The 26,016-nt window shown below is 40.3% G+C and overlaps 1 protein-coding gene across 3 annotated transcripts in view; it reads right to left on the bottom strand.

Moving 5' to 3' along the window:
- Positions 1 to 26,016, bottom strand: part of KCNQ1 (potassium voltage-gated channel subfamily Q member 1) — a 534,726-nt gene that overhangs the window by 429,911 nt on the left and 78,799 nt on the right. For all 3 annotated transcript variants that reach the window (XM_077820034.1, XM_077820035.1, XM_077820036.1), the window contains exon 2: positions 16,274 to 16,364. In XM_077820034.1, the coding sequence (XP_077676160.1) occupies positions 16,274 to 16,364 (91 nt within the window). The remainder of the gene's footprint in view (positions 1 to 16,273; positions 16,365 to 26,016) is intronic.

Genomic DNA, 26,016 nt, shown 5'->3' with positions numbered 1-26,016 from the left:
AGTTCTGCAAAAGAAGGGCTCGAAGGATTGTTGCTTTAGTGACTGTTAAAAAATGGCTTTGGCAAGTATATATTGTCTTTAATGGTATCAGAATAAAAGTGAAGTAGTTGAAAAAATAGATTCAACATGTCAGGTATTTATGGCCAAAGGTCAGATTTTTAAGACCAAGCAGAAGTTACTAGGAGGAGAAATTTAGGAGTCTGGTTGTTTCCTTGATGCCGTCTTGTTTATAACAAGGAATGTACATAGTCCTGCTGCTCTGAATGCAGAAGTTTCTTTGCTTATATCCCCTAGCCTCTTTAGCCAGCACCAGATCCAGAAGCCCTCTTTCTAGGTTCTTTCATGGTCATGCACGATGCTTATCCAGGCTGTTCCCTTCTCTCCCCCACATTCTGTCCTGTTCCAGCTTGTACACATCCTCCCTCTCTCTCTCTCTTTCTGGCCTGGTCTACACTTAAAACTTCGGTTGCATAGCTGTGTTTTAGATGGGGCTCCTAAACTGTCTCTTACAGCTATCTTAAATGAAGAGCATTCACACTCCTTAGTTTCTTCAATGAGGGTTTAACCCAACCCATAACAACACACTCTCCCCCCCCTCTACCCACCCCCTTTTTGCGGGTGGGGGGGGATTATAACCACACAATGTTCATGAAAATGCACTTTTCTTTGATAATTATGAACTTGGGCCCTGATCCTGTTAATACTTATGGACGTGAGTAATCCCACTGAAATAAATTGGACTACTCACATACGTAAAGTTAAACACGCGTGTTTGCAGGTTTGGGGTCTTAAAAGGACAGTTAAAATGTAGGGCCTGATCCTATTGCCCTTATTCACCTAGGTAAAGGCTGTACATTGGGCTTTCAAAAATTGTTTCTATGTTATCTTTAGCCTGTGGAATAAACTCTCAGTGGAGAAGGTGGAGGCCCTATCTGACATATCCAAGACTAGGCTGGAATGATCTTCACTAATAAGGCCTCTTTGATCTTTGACTTAAGTACATATATATGCTGTGTTTGTTCCATTCTTATGTATAGGCAGCAAAATGAAATGTACAAGATCCTGTAGGGCCCAGATCTTCTGCAAAGATGCAGGCGCCTTACAGTTGCAAGATTTAGACAAGAGTCTAGCAGAATTCTCACAATTTGAATTTTCTCTGTGCATTTCCCCTCCAGCATGAAAATAGGAAATCAAGACATGGAAATAAATTACTATTTACAAAATAGTCTGCAATCTATTTTATCAGTTGCCAGAAGGAAAGCCACCAAGAAATCCAGCCATTTTATTTTTAGCAAGTTAATTGAAACCACTTTACTTAATCCAGTATTAGTTGCAAAATAAAATGCTCTCTCTCTCTCTCTCTCTACTAACTCATGGATTCGCCTTTCTTATAAATCATTGGCACTCACTGCAGTTATGCAATTATACCACACCTGCAGAGTCTACCCAGCTATCCACACCAAGGGCCACTTAAAGCAATTCAACAGCCACCAACTAGTGACAGCTGGCAAACCCAAGCCTGTCTCCGGTAGTCTATCATATGTAATCAATTGCAAATAGAGCTTCAACAGACTCATCCTATTATTTCCTGGCTAATTCCCTCAGGGAAAACAAGCCAGCAACCCTCCACTTTGAATCATGATGCTAGTAATACCCACCTTCTCCCATCCCCTCCCTTTGCATCAGTTCACTACACTGCTTTGGCTTTTCAGCTTGATATCCGTTATGTTATGTCAGCTGTTACATTACGCTTAAAACAATAGACTCCAGCTGGCTGAGGTCAGATGTAAAAACAAGGACCTAACAAAGCCACAGGCCCTCCAGTTATACTGAAATTGAGATACATACTCCATGTAGCACTTAATGACAAACTACTTTCCAGACATTTGGGCAAGGCATAAAGGAAACACCTGTCACTGCAAACATTACACACTAATCCTGATAAATCCTAAATTTAAAAATCTTTCTTTTCATTGCTTGCCTCTACCGTATGCCAGCATTTCACAGACTTAGATTTTTTTTTCCAAGGTGGTACTTTTATTTCTTCTTCTTCTTCTTCTTCTTCTATTTATTAAAAATGTTATACATTTTATGGAGTTTGTAATTATATGGAAAACATGTTTACTATTCTGGGTTTGGTTTTGAGTCACTGGTCAGAGCTATGCTGATTGACACCAGCTGAGGATTAACACCAGCTGGCTCAACATGAGCTCTCTGGTAGAGTACACCCCAAAAAACAAGATACAACAGAAAATAAATTATACAATTCTTAGGTCGATTTTCTTATACTGACCCTAACAAAAGTTGCTGACTCACTAAAGTTCAGCTGCACCAAACAAATGAAAAAAAAAAAAACAAACCAAACCAAACACATGGCATATACGGATTTATAAAAGCAAATATAAATGAGAAAAGTGCTGGACTGACAGCACTGGAAATTGAAGTCCTCCATTTTTCTACAGAAAAGGTGCAATATAGGCAGTGCAATATAGACAGTCCAACCCTGCCCTTCCAGTATGCCTCGTATATAAATAGTTGAAGGAGCTTGCTCTAAGAGTGAGAAGACAATTCAATCTCCATGCCCATCCAGGCCTTCCTTTGTGCCAAGATTGCCAACAAGAGCACTGGTGGTGGCAGCATGTACATAACATGGATCCTCCGTCACAGTCCATATCGAGATCACCATGTCATAGCATGTCACCCACCAAACAGCCAGCAGATGGCAACAATGTATCACTATTGACCTGTTCTGGATTGCAATCAGTCACCAACTCAACAGCATTACTAGGAAGGCCTTTCTTCCATGAGTCATTCAATCCTAGTCCTCAAATCTCAGTCCCACTAAATCCCAGTCACTTTACAATCATTCAGTTCCATGTTAACAGAGATATAAAGGCCAAATTCTGCCACCCTTATTCAAGTTGGCAAGTACCTTACTCCAAGAGTAGCCCTGCTGAAATCAGTGGAACTAGAGGCAGAGTAAACTACCCCTCACTGTGCACAAAGGGTAGCAGAATCTGGCCTATGAATTTATCAGACAGTATACAAACCATGCAGAACAAAGATGCAAAATTATTTTTGAACAGGCATAGGCAAGCTGGCTCAGAAATATTAAAAGCCTCTCCCCATTTCTAGAACTGAACTTGAACCAAATTTTTTGGGGGGTTTGGACACATAATTATCTATCATTGGCCAAGACAAGAACCACAGATACAGCAATACTAGAGGAAAGGCTCTTCTGTCTGTAATTCCTACTGTGAGCAAAAATAGAAGTGCCAGAATTTTCTCAAGGAACCTTCTTCTCTTCAGATGGCCAGTCCAATGCTCCAGACTAAAATTAGCATCCAAACCTACAACCATCTGCACCTAAGAAGCAGACGTAGACACACACTCCACAGCAAATGAGTGCACTGCTAGCAAGCTAGAGATATATGATAAATAAGCAAGTGAAAATATCTGTGTGAGAAGCAAGCTGGTAACTCAGTGTTGCCTACTCTAGCAATTTTATCACGGGTCTTCCGATACTTGGTGTTTTTCTTAAAGCCCCAACTTCCAGAGTCAGGTGAGTACATGAATCTCAGCCTTCATTAAAAAAATCCTATCCCTTATGTCTGAAGGGAAAAGCTTGAATACACAAACCCTAACGGCTTAAAAACCAGAATGCAATTTATTATTTTTTCAGTCTCGCCCCTTAATGCTTGGGGTTGGCAATACCAATAACTATAACATTGTAACAAGGATCTACCCATCCTAAGATGTATAACACCTTAGGTCTGCCTATCTGGTGGTAGAAGGAGTGACTATTTTTTTCTTATTTAAGCAAAAGATATAGTACTCTTTCTTACAACCTCGCTCTGTGCTCTGAAGTGTGGCCATTGAGAGTTAAAGCAGTGAGTGTCCATATTTCTTTCTATCACGGTCCCTATTACAATACTAGCCTTCATAACATTGGTATCTATGAAGTTGCTGCTTAGCAGTTACCTCATATTCCTAGAACACATTTTTTTGAAGTAACATTAGACCAATTTAACCACGTGAGCTTGTTTTCCCATTAAAGGTTTTAGAGGGGGAGTAGATATTTGGGAGTGCTGAGGTGACATGTGCCCAGTTCATTTTAATGGCAGGTTTCTTTTTGAAGGGAGGAAGATTGGAGAAACTAAGTACCAAAATACACAGGGTCAAGGAATCCAGCAGGATGAGTTACAAGGATTTTGTGGTAATAACCACAGTGTGGCTACAGCAGTCTCTGACAGCTACCTTTACATCCCTCTCAGAAATAATTGGGTTGTGGGTTTTTTGTTTACCAAGAATATTACAAAAAACTGATCTAGTCTGAAAGTTTTAATCTTATTTGAAAGAGCATCTATTTATTAATATCTAGATCATTCTGGATCAAATTTTATCTACTTGAGAACTCAGTGATATCAGATTCAATTATGTGCTGAATTTATTCACCCCAATGAAAGTCTCCTCTCATCATGGTTCAATGCTGCCCCCTATAGATTGCAGATCAGAACTACTCCTCCCTACCATACATGTTTATTTTAAACATAACCTTAATTAACCACAAGGACCAATGGCCCTTCTTTTCTCTGCAGTTTGACTCTGGGCACAAAAGTGGTGTAAAAGACCTTTAATACAGCTACATTTTCTTGTGTAGCTACTGGTCTGGACACATTTTCTCTCTATTACTCCTCCGGACCTTGCTCCCATCTCTCCAATTCTTTCCCTCATCAGTTTCCCCTGCACCACTTCCATGTGTCAAGCACTTCTACTGAGCAAAGTGTAAAAAATAAAAAACAGGAGGGGGTGGGGAAACACTCATAATCAGGATCCCATTTTATGCACTAAACCAGATTAAATAATTTTCCAATTTAGTTATACTAGCGCAATCCCCTCTGTGGGCTCTCTTATTTCCATTTAAAAGTGGCTTATTTTGGTTTAGCTTAAACCTATTTGTAATTGGCTTGGTACGAACTGAAATAATAGTATTCACACAGACTTTGGCACTGGTTTAACTAACATTTAAAATCCATCCAAAGTTAAATGGTACTACTTTCTTAATGTAGACAAGTGCTCTCTCTTTTCCTTCCTTTTTCCCTCCCTTTTTTGGGCTTTTTACTTCTCTTGCCATGACTGAGTGTATATCTATACAGTAGTTGTGGAACATGACTGCAGCCTCTAAAGGTATACCTGAGCTAGCTTTAATCTAATTGGCTGGGGTCCCAGAGCAGTGAAGCTACTGGAGCTCAAGCTTCAGCATAGGCTATGCCCACGTGTCATTACCCATGATTCCAGACAAGCTTGTACAGCCCACATGGAAGTGCACACTGCCATAGTTTCACCAATACAGGCCCCAAAGCTAGCTAGATGACGGCTAGCTTGGGTACATCTAAACGCGCTGCACTCATACCCTGCGATTGCAGTACAGACATACACCGATCCACTGGTCTGGGCTACAAATAACATTGTGATGCAGAAGTGGGGCTGGCTGTGAATGGCTGCTGAGGTTCCTTGTGCAGTGCTTATCCTCAGGGTCCTACACAGGAGAGAATGAACATTTTGCTCCCCAGCATAGAGATGGTAAGAAACAGACAGCTGGCAGGGGGGAAGCAGCTGGCGGAACAGCTATCACCAGAAGAACTACACAGCAGAAAAGTGCTTGTTTGATTTACACATCCAAAGGGCTGGATTTAAAACAGGCTCTAGGTAACAGCAAGGCATGGAGGAGTGGGGACAGCTGGAGCCTGTGCAGAATTTTTAGCCCTCTCTGCAGTGTGATGTCCTATGAGGATACAAGCCAGATATATTCCTGAAATCACCGCCAGATGGCTCACTGGTATTCGAAACAGGAAACTAGATCTTTCATTTCTAGTATCAGGGGTAAATTCTTATTATACTGGTCCAAATCCAGGTTATGTGAATAATGGATGAAAGTCATTAACCCTGATGGTTGTTTGGTGGCTTACATGAAATTAAGAATAATTATACCTTGAATTTAAATAGTGATTTGAATCAACAGCACTCAAAGTGCTTTATTCCCATTTTGCAGATGGCGGACTAAAGCATAAAAGAATAGAAATGATTTTGTCCAAGGCCACACAGCAAGTCAGTGGATTTTGTTAATAGAACCCAACTCTCCCTTGAATCACAGCTGTCCCAGTGAGTTGTTGGCCTTATTCGAATTCTTGGGAAAATCTGTCCACATTGTAAATCTGTTCCCCCAACACAGTTAGAATGAATTGACACAGTACTGCCAACCCCCAAAACATTCAAAATCAGACCCCTCAAATCACAAGATTTTTTTAAAAAAAAATTATTTGGGGCTCTTTTAATTTGCCTTCTTGGTTTCTGGGACTTCAGATTACACTCAGTTCATAATTTTCCCCACAATCATGAGGGACAATTTTTTCCCCTCCCCCAAATGAAAGCTGAGATTCTAAGCTCCAAGAGCTGGGGCTTTAAGAGAAGCATTCAATATCATGAAAGTTAGGACATCTTCGTTGGCAGTCACAGCAGAGGGAAAGGATTGAATGGGCATGGAGGCTGAACTATTCAACCCTGGCCCTTTTGGATCAAGACAGAGGTCTGCTGTTGGGACAACACGTAGCCTGTATTGTATGTGTTTTTTGGAGTGAGTACATTGATCGCTAGGGCTTCTGGCCCCTTCACTCTGCCACCTTTCACATACAAGAAGCTCACAATTTATATATTAAAAAAACAATAAAAGTTCATCTCCCAAGTCCCCAGCCACCCCCATATAAATACTGGGATAAACTCTCTCGATGCTATTCTTTTCCTCTTACTGACAGCAGATGCAACAAGATAGCATTGTGAAAACTGTCTTCACAGTGAAAAGATTTAGATATTTCCCTCTCTCCCTTTTTTTTTTTAAAAAACATAAATATGTAAAAGCTGGAGAATAAAGCCTAGACTTCACTTAGGCCTTGATTGCAACCCAGTTTCTCTTAAAAAATTGAGAATAAATTCCCCTGCCAGCAATATTAATATTAAAAAAATCTAATGTGTAGAACCTGAGGGTCTTTTAAATATATATAAATACAACTATTTGTATGAGTAATATTTAAGAAGAGTAGGAAAAAGAACCCAGAACATACAAAGTTGAAAATGACATACACTCCCCATAAAAGTGTGCATTAAAAAAAATTCTGGGGTGGAAGCAATATTGAAGTGAGATTCTTCCACGAAAATAGCTTTTTCAGGCACACTGAATAACCTCCAGTTCAGCAGAATATTTAATCCTCCTGGATCAGGCACTTGGATTTTCTTAGATCATGCTGACAGCATTTTGCTGCGTTCTGGCACCATAAAATCCTTGCTTATGAAAGTAAAAGAAAAAATATGGTCTCTCTGGGAACATATTCTCTGAATTACTTTCCCCCTCTCCCCCCACCCCCACCCAGTTTAAATATTGTACTCTCAAAATCAATTTTTACACAAATACACCACATTTTCTTCATGAGTCATGGCAAAAACTCTCCCGCACCAGTACTTTAAACAGGCCAAGTGTACATGTACCCTTCAAAATGATGATCCTTTTAGAGGCTTGGCTCTGACCTGAGCTCATGTTGGCTAATTGCCAATGTGCAACCAGGGAGTCAAAACCCTACAAGAGCACCATCTAGTGAGGCAAAGTGAAAACAGCAGGCTGAAAATTGTGATTATTTGGAAACTGAGAAAAAACTACTTCTCCCCTAATCACTCATCACAACTATACTCAGGGCATGTCTACACAGCAAAAGCTGTACTTGGGCGAGCCTTCCCAAGCTAGCTGGAATCTAGCTAGTGTGGGTAACAACAGTGAAGACTGTGCAGCATGGGTTTCACGGTGGGTACTACACGCTTGGCATGGATCCTGGGTATGAATTTGGCTTGCTAGCCTGCTCTGAAGCCCATGGTGCAATCTCTTCACTACTACTGTTACCTGCATTAGCTGGATTCATGTTATCTCGGGTAGGCTACTCCGTGCTGTGTAGACATATCCTTAGACATGGCTTCCCTCAGCCTTCTTTACAGCTACAGGTTGTGATAAAGCACAGGAAATGACTCAGCTAATTAGAGTTTTCTCGTTTAACATTGCAGGCTGGAAAACACTTCAGGGATATGTTTATATTTCATGTGGAATAGTTTCCCCTCATTTATTCTTGTAATGAAAAGGTAGTTTTAGAATCATAGAGTATCAGGGTTGGAAGGGACCTTAGGAGGTCATCTAGTCCAACCTCCTGCTCAAAGGAAAATATTTAGGAAAATATTAGAATTTGTAAATGCTTCTTGGTAAGTCACCATCTATGACGCAAGAATCCTCTATTCCTTAGTTTGTAGTGGAAAGGCTATACTATTCCAGAAATGCTATGCCTGTGTGACTCCTCCGCCTAGAGACACTGATCTAGAATATAATAGATTTCATTTCACTTTGTGAGCAGAGTAAGGGCTTGTTTACACATGGAGCTACTCTGGAATAGCTATTTAAAGTACAAACCTGTTCTTTAATAATTCTTTGGACTCTCTTATTCTACATACTCAGTGTGTAGAATAAGAGTCCAGAGACAGAGTTATTCAAGAACAGTTTTGTGCTTTAAATTCACACCCCGCCTTAAACTGAATTAACTTTCAAGAGTAGACAAACTTTAATTATTCCAGAATTAAGTCACTTTTATTTTAGAATAGATTGGGCAGACAGGGAGCTATTTTAGAATAGCTCCTGGGAAACAGTTAGTCCAGAATAGCTATGCCAGGCAATTTCCTCATGCACACAAGCTCTGAGATTGTAAGATCCTATGGGAAGAGCCATTGTCTTCTTATTTGCCTTCAAAGTATCCTGCACACCTACAGTGTTATAGGAGCTGATTGAAAAATGCAATATGTTTTCTGCAAAAGTTTTGGAATGAAATGAAAATTGTGTGTTTTATTCAGGTGTTGTTGTTTTTTGCAAATTTTTTCAGTTTTTTTTTAATTCCCTCTCACCTCCATCTTTTCCCATTTTCCCAACTTTTTACACTAAAAAAGAAGGGTGCAAAGAGAAAAAGGGTGACCAATCACCCCCCCCCCACTCCTGCAAAAAAAGTTTGGGTTTCAGTAAAAAAAACCAAACAAACAAACCTGAACATTTTAACCAAAATACCAATTTTTGGTTCAGTTGAAAAGCCAATCATTTTCTTGAAAAAAAATGTCTGGGTGAAAATATTTTCAACCAGCTCTAGGTGTTACACGTTCATAATGGGCCAGATCACGAGCTTTCACTCAGTAACCATCTCAAACACAACAGCATTTTCAGACTATATACACACTCGTAAGAAAAACAACAACGACTTTAAGAATATTTCTGCCAACAAAGATAGAAAAGAACTTTTTGAATTTTCTTCTTGTGGAAGGTGCTCAGACATGTGGCGATTGGTGACCTTATCAAAACCTAGATAATTACATAGGTAGATAGATGGATCATCCCTTTTAAGGGCAGCCCAGAAGTCAGGGACAATACAGATGTATGCCACTTCCGGGGCAGTTATGGGAGGCATAAGGCAGAGATAGTGGATCAGATAGTGCAAGGATGGTGCAATATATTCCCCTTGTGTGCTGGTCCCACTCTGCAGGCTTGGGATCGGGGGAGGGCCCCAATTCCCCACTCCCTTTGAGTGGCTGTATACCCCAGGGGAGTAGAGTCCCTGTGCTTTCCTGAACATAGGGACTGCAATTTTAGGTGGCCTTTATATAGGCCATGCAAGGTGGAAGGAAGGCTTCTTGTGCCTTTTCCCCACATTTCACATGCAAGGGTCAGGCAGTATCTGGCTCGGTATCAGTTAGTCAACACTTCTTCTACATAAATCACTTTGGAAATGTGAGAGTTACTATATACATAATGCAATTTTGCAAAAGTTCTGTTGATTAGCTCGTCAGCGGACAGTCTCATATTTACTGGGGTACAAGCTGAGGGACAGTCTTTGCCTCCAAATCCACCACATTGCACGTTGGATTTATGGAGAACTCTATCCTAAATGAAGGACCCCACTGTCCAAGGTCAAGGGAAAACCTGCCTTGGGCAACGCACTGGTACTTGCCCTCTTGGGAAAAAGAAATGGATATGGGGACCCAATTTTACAGAGTTCAAATGAGGATGAGACACTTATTTAAATTTTGGGCTCACAAAACACGCTTCTGTTGTGAAACCCAACATTTTATACAATAGTTTGAGAGGCCTCATGACCCTCAGACTCCACAAGGTTCACTCAGGTCTAATTTTAACTCTTCCTGTTATCCCAGCTATATCCAGACAGCAACAACTTCCTCCAGCATCTTATTCCACTTCTGATACACTGTTTCTACATAGCTGGCCTTTGAGGCCTCTCTTTGATTAATACTAGTTGGTAAGTTAACTTGTCTGCCCTTCTTATTATGTACCTAGTTTTTCTTCCTTCATCCATGCTAGGCACATGGTGGCAACAGCAATGTCACCTGTATTCATTGTTTTCCCCCAAATCAGTATTATTCATTTTCATTGCAATACTCCTACAAGTCCTAGACCTGGACCAGGCCTCCATTATGCTAGGTGGATTGTACTGACACAGAACAAAAAGATATACTTCTTTGGGTCAGGGAATGACAGAAGTTTACATTTAAAATATGTGTATAAGCACTGCCACCCAGGTCTGTCTGAACTCTCCCCATGCCTGCGCTGGCCCTTATCAGCCTTCTTACATCTTTGTTTGGGGCAGTGGCTTGCACTCCTATTTTTGCACTCCTTGACCTTTGAATGTAGCTACTCATTTCTATTTCTTCCATCCTTGAAGTCATACCGCAGTTTCTCTCTGAGGAGCTCTTCCATGACTTCCCATCTAAGAGTGTCCCAAGTCTAGTTCCCATGGTCAGACAAACATATTACATAAAAATATCACAAAAGGATCAGCAGAGAAAGCTTTCCTAGGCAGATACTAATATGAGTCACATTCTGATGCCCTTACTTATGATGTTTAATGGCACCTTAAGTCCATGAATAGTTCCACTGCAGTCAGATAAACTGTCTAGGGCCAACGCAAGTCAGACAGCATGGAGGGGATTGTTCAATAACCAGCTCCTTAATCATAGCCTGTGGGGACACACATTTGATCATTTAACGTAAAATTGTTCCATGTTGACAGTCAAGTCAGTCATTGATGAAGATGCTCTCAAGAAGAGTCTCCCATATAAAATATATAAATAAGGAACAATTTCTCATTTATTTACCGTAGAGATTTCATTAAACATCTGCCAGCTGACTCAGCCCTTCCCTGCAAACTGAAATATAAACTCAGACTAATATTTGCTTTTGCATCACATGCATGGGTGCACCTAAACCTCCATATAAAAGTTTCTGTGCAAACAACTTCAATGAATGCAGAATACATTTCTTTATTGAACTGACTGCCAGTACATAGTCTTTTGTTTTAAACAGGCACTTAACCCTACTTTATATATCATGTGAACTTCCAAAATTAACCCTTTAGGAAAAGAAAGTCAGGATTTACCATTGCTAGATATTGATTCATATTGTAGTGGGAATTCCCAATGCAGGATTAACTGCTTATAAATTAACCATAGCTTTTGTCATCAGATACAAGAGAAATGCAGATTTGTTCTAGCAGGCAAGTAAGGTAATACAATGCCAGTGATGATCAGTTTTATGTTCCAAGATAGCATGAAACAAACGTATCAAATACAACTGGTTATGTTGACAGGAGGGGTTTCACTGAATTTGGTACCACGCACCCAATATGAAATATTACACTTATGACTGGTCACACTAAGTGCACTATAATTTTGAAGGAGATATTATAAAAAGTGAATGTTATTGTTATTGCAGAAATGTCTACAACTAATACAAAATTCCATTTATTGAAAAGGAGGATTGTAGGATTGTAGATGGACTCAAACCCCTCTCTCTCCCTCCCTCCCTCCCTCTCACAGAAGCAGCCTACTAAGCATGAAATTAAACTTATAAATGGTGTCATGTACATAGTGGTTGCCATTAAAATCTAGTTTAGGAATATATCATATGCCCATTACTGTAATACTAACACTAGTCTTAGTATATGAAAAATTGATCTCTCAGATACTACTTGGCCATTTTTTACTTTTTAAGTGATCACTGTATATAGAAGCAGTATATTTTTAAACAACTGGTATATGTCTGAATACTGTTGAGGAGCTTTTCTAATATTAATTTTAACTATAGAGAATTCTCTCACTATAGAGAATATTTTTACAAACTGAGAAGAATTTTAAATTTCCCATTTTTAAAAATCATATTAAGATTGCACTTGAGTGCTGTATTGGTTGAAGCATAAGCTACAAAGATTCTGTAGTGAGTATTAGCAGAAGAGTATACACCTCCCAAATTTCCCTACAGCAGCTATCAATATTCAATATCATATCCAGCTTCTGTGGTTGCAAACAATTAAACATGCTGGGAAAACCGGTGCTGTAAAATATAGACCATCTCTTGATAATAGTTTTCGGCACAGCAGACAGTTGAATAAGGTGTACAGAAACATACAGCAAATGCGTAAGTGTTACTTGTTTTTGAGTCAAGTGGGTGATTTAAGTTTTAATTTCTTTTCTGTGATTCAACAACTTGAATAATTCTTTGAAAAAGTTTTCTTGCTACAGTTTGAAGACAGAGGTTTCTGTCAAAGATCCTGAAAATGCTTCCTCAGGCATTAGAGGTGATAATAGGGAGAGAGAGAGAGAGAGAGAGAGAGAGAGAGAGAGACATTAGCAAATAACATTAAAAGGGGAAGAATTAACTTCACTGTCTTACTAGTGGTTTAAAACACATTCCAGATTAGAAACATCATGGAAAGATACACTTTTACTAGACATAGAATCATAGAATATCAGGGTTGGAAGGGACCTCAGGAGGTCATCTAGTCCAACCCCCTGCTCAAAGCAGGACCAATCCCCAACTAAATCATCCCAGCCAGGGCTTTGTCAAGCCTGACCTTAAAAACTTCTAAGAAAGGAGATTCCACCACCTCCCTAGGTAACGCATTCCAGTGTTTCACCACCCTCCTAGTGAAAAAGCTTTTCCTAATATCCAACCTAAACCTCCCCCACAGCAACTTGCGACCATCACTCCTTGTTCTGTCATCTGCTACCACTGAGAACAGTCTAGATCCATCCTCTTTGGAACCCCCTTTCAGGTAGTTGAAAGCAGCTATCAAATCCCCCCTCATTCTTCTCTTCCACAGACTAAACAATCCCAGTTCCCTCAGCCTCTCCTCATAAGTCATGTGTTCCAGTCCCCTAATCATTTTTGTTGCCCTCCGCTGGACGTTTTCCAATTTTTCCACATCCTTCTTGTAGTGTGGGGCCTAAAACTGGACACAGTACTCCAGATGAGGCCTCACCAATGTCAAATAGAGGGGAATGATCACGGCCCTCAATCTGCTGGCAATGCCCCTACTTATACTCCCAAAATGCCATTGGCCTTCTTGGCAACAATGGCACACTGTTGACTCATAACCAGCGTCTCGTCCACTGTAACCCCTAGGTCCTTTTCTGTAGAACTGCTGCCTAACCATTCGGTCCCTAGTCTGTAGCGGTGCATCCCAGATTGCTCCAGAGTACAAATATGTATGAGTATAAGAGGGGCTCCTTTTGCTGCCTATAGGAAGGTAAAAGTTCTATATAACATAATGGTTATACGCTTAAATTAATGGGCACACCCTTAAAGCAAGGGCATTTGGAAGCTTAATAGCACAAGTGAGGTTTAAGAGATAACAGTGTGTACTAAAATATCTTTATCAAGGGAAACTCCACTTACCTAACAAAAAAGGAACATGAACTTGCAGGACAGTTTAATATATTCATTAATATACCCAGATATATGCAAGGATGCAATATGGCTAGTGGTGAAAGGAAGAGTTTGGGTGTCAGGAGACCCACATTCACTCTGGACTCTGGCTCAGCATGCAATCTTGGACAAATAATGTTTCCGTCTCTGATTTTCCCCAGCCATAGGTGGGGATAATGTTATGCACCCCCATTAACTTTGTAAAATGCTTTGAGATCTTTGACAAAAGGCACTACATAAATATGAAGTACAGTGTTATCATGATATAGTACATGATGACTGGTTCTGAGCCCAATACCAGTAAAATACTAGCAGATGAATACAGAAGAATTAGAGATTATGACATAGGGCCCAATTATCTCATGTACACAAATGCACAGTGAACTCAGAAATAACTCCATTGATATCTCTGGGTTTATACTAGTGTAATACTTATGGAAGTGAGAATGGACTGAAGTCCATAGTGTTGAAAACGGATCATCATATTTTCTGTCCTGAATGCAATGCTTTAACTAGTTACTGCTCAAATGGGGGGCAAAAATCACAATTTGTCTTATTACCCATCTATCATAAGGCCCATTATGGCAGCTTTTTCCTTAAGTAGCCAACCACAGAGTGACAGGTACATCCTACCTTAGTTTCCCTTTCTTCAGTCAACCAACTTGCCCATTCTTTCCCGAGACCAGACCAGCAGCCATCTCATGTGTCCAGGAATGGAATGCTGTCCCTCTCAGAGTTCAATAAAATCCCAATTTCCAGGAATCATTTATTACTTTAAGTGCAGCCATTCGCAGGTCCCACCAAGTGAAACAGCTCACAAACCCCAAAGTAAAACAAGATAAAAGACAGCAATTCACCAGCTCTGCCATTCCTATCTTGGGATCTCCACTCTCCAAGTCACGTACCTAGAAGGTCACAATCCCTGTTCCATGATTCCTGTGTGTGTCCCTATTCCAGAGTCTACGCCGCACTGGCCTTTTCGATTTTCTTGCAACTCTTCTGCCATAATCCTCATCTCTGGTCTTCTCTGAGTGGGCTCCCCACAGCCTTGTGCTCTCCATGCCTATGACTGCTGAGTTCCTGCAGAATCACCCTCTTCTCTTGGGTTTGCCCTGCCCTGGATCTTTCCTTTTACCTAAAGACTGCCATATGAGTCTTCAACCCGGTAGGGTTTCCCCTGCTCCAGTCAGTCCTGTCCCACCAACTCTCTACAGTTCTTCCTCTGCACCAGCTCATCCCCTCCCCACTCCTGTTCTCTGAGGGGGCTCATGCAGCTCACTTCAGGGAACCCTCACCATCTCGCTGCCGCTTGCTTCTTCTTTCTCCTTCTCTTAACTACTTCCTGGCTTTTTATCAGTGCTCATGTCCTGCCAGAACACTCTGGGATGCTATTATGGCACTTTCTGGGGGAGCTGGAATGGTATCTTATGGCATTTCCAGTCCTTTTGGCACTGGCATTCCAGCACTTCTCAAGCACAGCACTCACCCTCTGTTTTTTATAGATGCTGCTAGGTCTTGTCTATCTGATCCTGCTGGGAGGCAGCTACTGTAGTTAGGTAAAGGAGAATTGGACTTGTTCCCTTTTAAAGGGACCAGTCACCCTATGACAGCACACCTACACTTATTCTTGAAGAAGCTTGGCAATATTGTGACAACAAATGAATTGCCTCCCTGAGAATTAGAATCTAGGCCTTGAATATGGATCCACAAGTTCAAGACAACAGGTGCTTAGAGTGTGGTGGAGATATTGCCCTGAGCTTTGCATTTGTCTTTAGCCATCCCCTTGGCAAACGCACGTAGCAGCTTTGATGGGCCCTGGAGAAAGCGGTATCTATTGAAGAGAAAGCCCCTGGGCAGATCCTCAGCTGGACCTGTTCCCTTTTAAAGGGACCAGTCACCTATGACAGCACACCTACACTTATTTTTGAAGAAGCTTGGCAGTATTGTGACAACAAATGAATTATCCTCCTGTGAAGATTCATCTCCCATTGAAGTCAATGGGAGCCCTTCCATTGTTTTCAGTGGACTTTGGTTTAGGTCCTAAGAGAGGTTAAAGAAAGGTCAAACTCCAGGAAGAGAAGTGGTGCAGTCTTATCTGAAACAGTCTCAAATGGTTCAGACATGCTGCATCAGAAATTCTGGGTGTTCAGAATACAGGGTCTGACTGCCCTCTCATCCTGAATTTGCACCTGTGTGGCTTCATTCATTTCTATGGGGTTATTCTGGATGTACACTGGTGTAAGGAAAAGAAGAAACACATGAATAATGAATAAGCACATACAGGAAATGAATGTTTTAAATTCCAGGTAACAGGGCAGAATTTTAACAAGTCACAAAAATACAGATTCAGCAAATGAGAATTAAGAAAAAATAGGAGAAAACACATACGCAGAGACATATTAATCCAATGAACATAAATGTACATACCATCCAAAATAATGTCCCGGTGGCCAGAGTTGCATATTGTTCAATTGTAGAAAGCACACTGAATATGAGGCAGATCAGCACTATAAGGAAACTGAAAAAAAAATTGTAAACATTACTAAATATCTTATCCTATATTAGTAAAAAAACGATTGGAGGGGAGGAAGGGCAGGCAAAATAAGCTAAATTTTAATTTAATTATTTCTTTTATTTCCTTTGTACCTACAGAAATAATTTCTTTTAAACATAATTGTAACAATTTGGAAGCCATTTTTCTTTTTGTGGAACTATTTATTTCTTTATTTATTTTCAAACATGGAGTAAATTTGTTTTATTTAGTTTAAACTTGTCTGGGGAAGTCCTTACAAGAATGCCACTGGTTAAGAAAAAAGAATGTTTGGACATTTTTATCAGGAAGACCAGGAAATTCCATGTGGTAAGTCAAACCTCTTCAAACCCTAACCTGTTTTGGACACTGCACTTGTGTTATAGTCCTGCTTTTGGCATACCCTTTGCATTACTTAAAACTGATTTCCAGGGGGAGCCACAGGAATATTTCAATCTGTATTTTACGAAAGCTTTTGGTCTTTCAACAATTATTTTAAGAAACTCATTTTTTGAAAACTATTTATTCCATTTACATCTGTTTTGTTTTTTTAAAATTGTGACATTTAAATATTGTCATAGGATTATATACATTCCTACCAGATTGTCGTTTTATACATTTTGCAAGTCATTTGGCATATATCTTTTGACATACAAGGAGTAAGGTTAGAATGACCCATCAGCCTTTTTTGGTCTATAGATCAAAACCTATAAGGTAATTTATTTATTTTATACAGGTTTACAGTGTCCCTCTTGACTATATTTGAATAAATAATTTTATTTTTAAAATCTTTGTTTAATTAATTAATTAGATTTCCCAGTGACTGACAAATATATATCTGATTCATGGAGGAAAGCAGTCACAAGCGTAGCTCTGAATTCAAAGATTCCCTCTAGAGTTTTATCAAGTTGTGGAAAAGAATTAATCTCTAATTCTAGTAATGGTTTTAGTTGACATCTAATGGGAGAGTTAATAGGGCAGTCAAATTTTCGTTTAAGTAAACCAAGTGGATGACACTAAACATCTTCAGCATTAGGTTAGAAGGGGTCAGAGAGTTGGAAAATGGGCATTCAGAGAACTGGGATTCTATTGTAAATTGTATGTCATTTTTGAATCCCAAAGAACTGATCAAATTACAAATGTTCCACGGCAGCTACAGTTTCATACTATCCATCTGCATATTTTCTGTTGCTCAACTAACTGCTAGGGCTTGTCTGCACAGGGGTGGGAAGTAAATTCTAGTCTGCCCTAGAGTGTTGCACACTAACTGGCCTGCGTAGAGCCTGCTGGCAGGCACAAGAAGTTCCCTAGCATGCTTCAATGTAGTACTGTTATAGAAATTATAAATAAAGTAGATTTAGATTATATATAATCTGTTAAGAATACAGGGCAGTACAGTATTCAATGGTATGTGACGAGATCAGTGGCTCTATATTTATTTTAATTAATGTAAAATTTTAATTAGGTTAATTAGTACATAATAATGGCCCAGATGGTCCTCCACAAAACCAATCACAGAGAAGACCATGACACACAAAAGGGAGGCAGCACCACATCCCCATCACCCTCATTCCCACCATTAGACCCAGTGGAAGCCTCTCCATGCATTTCAGGGTCCACTCTGGAGGTGAGAGAAAGTTGAGACTACACAGATCAGGAATAAGGCGCTAAAACTGTGTGTGTGTTGGTGTGGGGTGGGGGGTGACATGGGGGCTAGTTAGATGTAGTTGCTGTTTGATCCCATGCAGAACCTCCAGATCAGATAACACAGCTTGGGGGAACTGATGCTGGGAAACAGAGGGGTAGCTTGGTCCAGGAAAGCCAGTCCACTGGAAAACAGACCTGGTGTAACACCATAGGGCCACTATCTAGATAGCCCTGGCTCTCACATAGACTGGGAGACCCCCCAAGTTTGTGGGGCAGATCCTATCGCGTTTGCCATGGGGCTGAGCTGTGTGCACGCACACACTGATTACACCCATCCAATGGGATAATATGAGGATGTTCCTTGGAGACTTCCTCCCTCTTTTAGTAGGAAGAGATGGACTTGGATCAATACATTTAGAGGAAGACGCTGGCTAAATATCTTAATCAAAAATAATCTCACTAGTCATCACAAGTAGATAAGTTATAAAATATTAAGTGTAAACAAATGAGGACTGGCAACATAAAACATATTTGAGATACTAGTAGTTATAGTATAAGTATTTCTAATTTATCCAGAGTACTATAAGACCCTCATTACAATAATATCTGAGCACCCCACACTCTTTAATATATTTATCCTCATGACACCCCTGAGAGGTAAGGCAGTGCTATTATCCCCATTTTACAGATGAGGAACCAAGACAGAGAGGCTAAAACGCAGATCCACAAAGACTGAGGTAGCCCAGGCTCCCTATACAATGAATGGAAGAGATGGGCATCTTAGAATGCCATCCACAAAAGCCAGCACACTAGGCAGGGAGCCACTTAAGCTAGCCAATGGAAGATGCCAATGAGAGGGGTATGTCCTAAACCCCTTCCCCTTATGGAAATAGGCACCTAAGTTAGGGCTGGAGGGAGGTGCCTATCTCTGCTGGCAATTCATGAATGGGAACCTGTCTCCTGGAGTCAAGCTGCTTAGGCACTTAAGTTGGTTTTTGTGAGAGTGAGTTAGGCGACCTCACTCCACAAAAAATGGCTGAGTGTGAAGGAGGAAGAAGTGGTGGTGGTGCTGGTGCCCACCTTTAACTTATAGTCCAGTGGGTAGAGCACTTACCTTGGATGTCCGAGAGCAAGCTTAAATCCCCCCACCCCCTTCTGCCTGATGGGGAGAAAGGATTTCTCCTGCCACCTCTCAGGCGTTATGGATACTATTATGAAACTCTTCTAAGGGCACGGGGAGGGATGTTTGTGTTTAGACTTTTCTTTCTCGTTTCACACGGATTAGGCTAATAAGCAGAGAAAAAGGAATTTGAACTTCTCTGTTTAAAAGAAAAAAAAATCACAATTCAGATGTATGCAGAGAGCAGTTTGCATTTCATCCCATATATACCCAGTGTTGATTGCAGGTTTTAAGATATATATCAGACATGTAGTAATGGAGAACATATGGTTATGGATGAAATATAAATGCAAGTTCACCTAGGATTCTTGCAGAAGGCTTTTTATAAATTCCACACATCTTGCTCAACCTGTCTCATTCAAGTTTTTCTTTTCCCTCACTGCTGTTATTTATCTTCCTGCTGACATCACAATACCTTTGATATAACAGATTTATTTACTTCCTCCAAGCAACCCTAACCCTCTGGTTTTCCTTTTGGTTTGTTCAAATTTGCAAATGAAATTCATGTTATTGAAAATGAAGGATTTAGAGCACTGGCTTGAACCAAATGGAATAAGGAATCATAAAAACTTTCCCATGTAGTTGTGTCAATATATATGAGAGACACACATGTACATGGTGAGGAGCTGTACAGGCAAAGAGGTTAATACAGGGAACGGCTGCCAGTATTTTAAACAAAGGTCTCCCACAGAAGTGATGAAAATTTACCAGTTCAGGCAGAAAATCTGCTCACCTGTTGCTTGTCGTAACAATGGATGATAAAGAAAAACTAATGATATTTTACTTGTCTACCAAAAAAAAAAATGTTCTTTGCGATAGCTATATGTTTTGTTCCTCCTAACTAGAAATAACAGATGCACAGAGAAGATTGTTTGGGACCAGGATGCAGCTAATAGTTTGAAATCTGTACACACATTACCCAAGCAGCTGTTCACCCCATTTGTACTCTCTAGAGTCTCCCAGGGAAGACATGCCATGAGAAATAGCACAGTCACTAGCTCATACAAGTGGGTGCAGATACATATAAATATCTAATGGTGTCTTAGTAAAAAGCCTGACAAATGCTAAAGAGTTGCCTTCAAGAAAACTGAAGTTGAATGCAGTGTTGTACATGGCATATTCCTGCCAGCATCCATGACTGAGAATAACAAGAACAACCACCACTGGTTGACTCACCGGTTACAAGATTTACCCAAAAAGAAAAGGAGGACTTGTGGCACCTTAGAGACTAACAAATTTATTTGAGCATAAGCTTTCATGAGCTACAGCGCGCTTCATCGGATGCATTCCGTGGAAAATACAGTGGGGAGATTTATATACATAGAGAACATGAAACAATAGGTGTTACCATACACACTGTAACTAGAGTTACAGTCTCTATGTAAAAGAATAAATGGACACAAATCAGACGTTAAGAATTATAACATTCAAAAACCAGTCGGAGAACACTTCAATCTCTTTGGTCACTCGATTACAGACCTAAAAGTGGCAATACTTCAACAAAAAAACTTTGAAAACAGTCTCCAACGAGAGACTGCTGAATTGGAATGAATTTGCAAACTGGATACAATTAACTTAGGCTTGAATAGAGACTGGGAATGGTTGGTCATTACACAAAGTAAACTATTTCCCCATTGTGACAGGTTTCAGAGTAACAGCCGTGTTAGTCTGTATTCGCAAAAAGAAAAGGAGTACTTGTGGCACCTTAGAGACTAACCAATTTATTTGAGCATGAGCTTTCGTGAGCTACAGCTCACTTCATCAGATACATACCGTGGAAACTGCAGCAGACTTTATATATACACAGAGAATATGAAACAATACCTCCTCCCACCCCACTGTCCTGCTGGTAATAGCTTATCTAAAGTAATCGTCAGGTTAGGCCATTTCCAGCACAAATCCAGGTTTTCTCACCCTCCACCCCCCCACACAAATTCACTCTCCTGCTGGTGATAGCCCATCCAAGGTGACAACTCTTTACACAATGTGCATGATAATGAAGTTAGGCCATTTCCTGCACAAATCCAGGTTCTCTCACTCCCTCACCCCCCTCCAAAAACCCACCCCACACCCATCCCCATTGTTTCATGTTCTCTATGTATATAAATCTCCCCACTGTATATTCCACTGAATGCATCCGATGAAAAGTGAACTATAGCTCACAAAAGCTTATGCTCAAATAAATTTGTTAGTCTCTAAGGTGCCACAAGTACTCCTTTTCTTTTTGCAAATACAGACTAACACGGCTGCTACTCTGAAACCTGTCAAGATTTACCCAGTTAATAAATTTGACCACCAGATGGCAGCACATCACTTTCCTCTTTCAGAAAAGGTTATTATTTGACTTTTTCCAAACAGCAATAAACACCAGCAAAAGCTAGTCAATGAGAAATGGTGCAAATCTGCATCTATTACATACAGTCAGTGAAAAGAAAACTCCTATCCGATGAGAATTTTTTCCATACAGTAGCTCATGGTAGTCAGCAAGGAGTTAATTTTGGATTATGACTGAGCACACCCTAGCAAGAAAGGGTAGAAAATAGGTGTTGTTTCATATTGCTGTGAAGCAGAACACATCAGGGTTAAGGACAGCTATGCGTGAGAAATAATACTCCCTGTGGGTCATTGTCTCAATTAATTGCACAGCACAGAAGCACTTTTTCTGCATTTGCCTGATGTACCAGTTTTTCTCCAGGGTCAGCTCTAGGCATAGACTAAAGGGCCCAATCCAATGCCCATTGGAGTCTTTTGATTGACTTTAATGAGCTCTGTATCAGGGCCTAGGATTCTACATCCAGGTGGGCACCCCAGGGGAACACTGTAGTCGGTCCCAACCATGGCAGTCCTGAATCACTCTGATGCCTGAAGAATCTTTGCTGATCTAAGTCTTCCTTTGTCGTGGTACAGAACTGAGTACAAACCTTTTTGAATCAGGAAATGATACAAATAGAAGACTACATAGGTTACTGCTCGGGAGGGACCAGGGAGTGATGAGGAGGCATAACGTTCTTATAGGTGCTTAGGCCATAAGTGCACAGAAGTTTGACCCTTTTTCTCTTCATTCATATTGTATCAAATGCACTAGAAATATATTAATCAAGCATGGAAGTTACAGTTTTCCAGTGCCTAAAAGTCAAGGTGTTCAGACCGCACATCTACACTGCATCAGATTGTGCTTCCCAGCTCAGGTAGACAACCCGGCACTAGCTCTGCTCAAGCTACTATGCTAAAAATAGCAGTGTAGCCAGGGGTAGCAGTAGCTTGGGCTAGCTTCCCGAGTACAAACCCATCCGGACCCCCTGTGTATGCCCTTGGGTAGCTAGCCTGAGCTGCCGCCAGTGCCACCCCTAGCTATATTGCTATTTTTAGCATGCTAGCTCAAGCAGAGCGAATATGAGTTTGTCTATCCAAGCTGGGAAGCTCTCTCCCAGCTGCAGTGCAGATGTACACAGAGTAACGGATGCAATCACCACTGTGACTCTTCTCCCCTTGCACTATTTCCAAAAAAGGAAAGAAAAGAAAACTGATCAGACCAAAATAGGGGGGTTCAGTTTGACATTTAAAAGAATGCCTAAGCGCCAGTCTGTGTTAAAAACAACAGATGAACAGCTTGTTTAGGCACCCATGTTTAAAAATGGGGCAGAGAAGGCATGTGTGCTTATTATGCATGAGATATCAGAATGCATATTGAATGGACATACAGAATGTACCAACTGCTTTGATGGGAATGCATTCACATTTCTATGGGATTACAGATGCAAAAATAAAATGCAAATGCATTATTTGTATATGGAAAACTGGATGCATGATTCACAATGAGCACGGTGCTAACAAAAATTCACACACCTGCACAGTATGAAAGTTTCAAATACTTATAAATTAAGTCCTTTGTGAAACAAAAGGCAAATTTCTTCAAACATATCAGAATTTGAGCTGGCTGGGAATTTGCCATTGGGATGATTAAAGAAGCAGAAGGAACCCTGTGAGTTATATCAGCAAAGAAAAAAATAGAAGTATCTTTATTTCAGATCTGGTGTAACACAGAGCTTCTCTTACATTCGGACAGCTCACACATGATTGAATGGAATGTTACCCAACTTCTCCCTGCACCCACAAAGAAAATTCACCACGAGGCTGAGAAGCAATAAAAGAAATTGCAGACTAAAGGATAATTTGATAGGAAAGATAAAGGCTCCTGAAAATACAGGCTTCTCATGGCAATGCCTGCTCAACCACCAATTAAGCGGTGGTAGTGGGATACTAGAATATGCACTAATGGTCTACAATAACCAGCAAGAGCAAGTTCTAAGCCCTCCTCTTGAGTGGTGGCTTGAATTAATTTTGTGTTTTTTAAAACATGCTTTTCTAATGTTTAAAACTATTTTTTAAAAGGAGATTTAAAATGAAGGTGGTTTTTACTGTATAAAGAATGCTTTCCTTCTGATAACTGAGTCCTTTGAGACTCAAGGAAGAGTATCCCAAACACCATTTGAAGGGCTTTGATCTATGTAAAAGTTCTTTGTAAGTTATAAGGGGGGCTGGAAGATCCCACTGTCCACCTGTATGCTATTTTATATTATTATTATCATTACCACCACCACCTACCTGTCATATATTGCTTTTTATCGCAGATCTCAAAGGCGGTCAGTAGCCTTATCCCCAATTTACAGACAGGGCAACTGAGGCACAAATAAATGTGACTTGCCCAAGTCACCCAGCAGGCTCAGTGGCAGAGTCATGACTAGAACCCAGGCCTCCCAAATCCCAGTCCAGTGCTCTTCCACCAGGCCATACAATCTTGTTTCTGCATTTGTCTTGTGTAAATTATACAACCATGGCATTCAAGGAAGATTTTTTCATGCCTTCATGTGGGAGATTTATCTGGTACTTAGAGAACGGAGAGAGGTGCACAGAACTGGCATAAACAAGCACAAAATGCTGATTCAGAGTCTCAGGGCAGGTCTAGCTGAAGCAACACAAAACCCAAGTCATCTTGGCAGCATTACAAGGGCAGTGAAAGACAAACTGTTCTTAAACAAGAGGTTTTCTTTCAACACCAGGAACGTATGAGGTTAAAGATAAATAAATAAATAAATAAAGATTTAGTCATCACCTCAAGTTCCATATCTTAGGGATGGAAATAAATTTCTCTCAGGTTGGCATGGGAAGATACTTGCAAAGGTGCCACCTGTTTTTGAAGTGGCAAGAGCAAATGCTAATGCACTGGCAGGAAAATCCCTATATTGGCAATTCTGCTTTAAAACCTATGCCTATATGTAAAACTTGTACTGACATTCAGTCGAACCCTGCTCAGATAACAGTGCATTTCCAACTATCTAAAATCTTTATTTTTAAAATAAACATTAACAAGCACTTATTCTGCTTCCAGGAAGAGGAACTTTTGTAAGTTATTGCTATACAAAGCCCTGACTGAAATAACTACTGTATATTGGATATTTACACATGCATAAACGTTAATTTTGTGCAGGATCTCCCACCTGAAAGAGAGCTTGAGATGTACCTATCTTTTCAGTTACATACTGCTTTCCCACAAACATACCCATGTAGCACCAGTCTCTTGTGCAAGCAGTGTCCTGAATGTCAGATGAAAGGATGCGATGTGCAACCTTAGAGAAAAAAAAAACGAGGAGTACTTGTGGCACCTTAGAGACTAACAAATTTATTTGGGCAAAGCTTTTGTTGGCTAAAACCCACTTCACTGGATGCATGCAGTGGAAAATACAGTAGGAAAATATATATACATGGAGAACGTGAAAAAATGGGTGTTGCCATACCAACTCTAATGAGACCAATCAATTAAGGTGAGCTATTATTAGTAGAAAGAAAAAAAACCTGAAAAAAAATCTGAAACTGCAACCTTAGAGAAAGTCATCTATGCTATCCAGGAATTTATCTGAGGGGAAACTTATTCCCCAGCTCTCCCTGTTAATACTAACACACAACTCCATTAATAAGGAAAGGGACTCCTACCATCACAGGTAGAATAGCAACTCAGTCCTGGCAGCAGCACATTGTCAATCATGGCCTAGTGCAGTGCAAAAAAATTAGAGGTTGAAGAAATCTCTTAGGTCATCGTGTCTATTGCCTTTCAAATGCAGGAAGGCTCACTGCTGAAGATAATGTTTTGCCACCATATCATTAACTACCATTATGCTGCCAAATGATCAACATCTGTATTTCAATGAGAACTTTGGTTTGTGCCCTCTGATGACGGTCACACATTTTCTAAGTTTGCTAACAATTTCCATAACATGTTTATGAAAATATTTTCAGGATGTTTCTCACTCTCTCTCTCTCTCTCACACACACACACACACACACACCCCTCCCTATTCTTTTAATGCATCATTTCAGTCAGAAATGAAGGGCCATATTCTCTGGCATGTTCTCTTTCCTGCGTGCCACTCAAAGAGCACAAAGGGAAAGAAATCTATTCAGCTGAGGATTTCTCTGGTGTGGAGGAATCCCCTGCAGGCATAAAGCTGGCTTAACTAGCTCCTCCACCACCACCCCAACACAGCAAAACAAGGAGGGGAGTGGGCAGAGGATGCTTTGCTTTGGCAATCCCCAGATGTTGGTGAGCTCCTTGTAAACTGTATTAGCTACTAGGGTTTAGAGCAGCCTTCAAGTATAAAACCAGACAGAGAACCTAGGCCATAATTTTATCAGGTAACAAACGTAAGAAAAATTTATAGGGACTAGAATTGTGAGCATGGCTCTACACAGACATTGTTTGCAAGAAAGTGTTCTTAATAAAAAGATATAAACAATAGGAAACAAAGATATAGTCAA

Source organism: Eretmochelys imbricata, chromosome 6 (genome assembly GCF_965152235.1).
Source record: "Eretmochelys imbricata isolate rEreImb1 chromosome 6, rEreImb1.hap1, whole genome shotgun sequence".
In the NCBI taxonomy this organism is placed as follows: Eukaryota; Metazoa; Chordata; order Testudines; family Cheloniidae; genus Eretmochelys; species Eretmochelys imbricata.
This window is presented reverse-complemented; position numbering and strand designations above follow the sequence as displayed.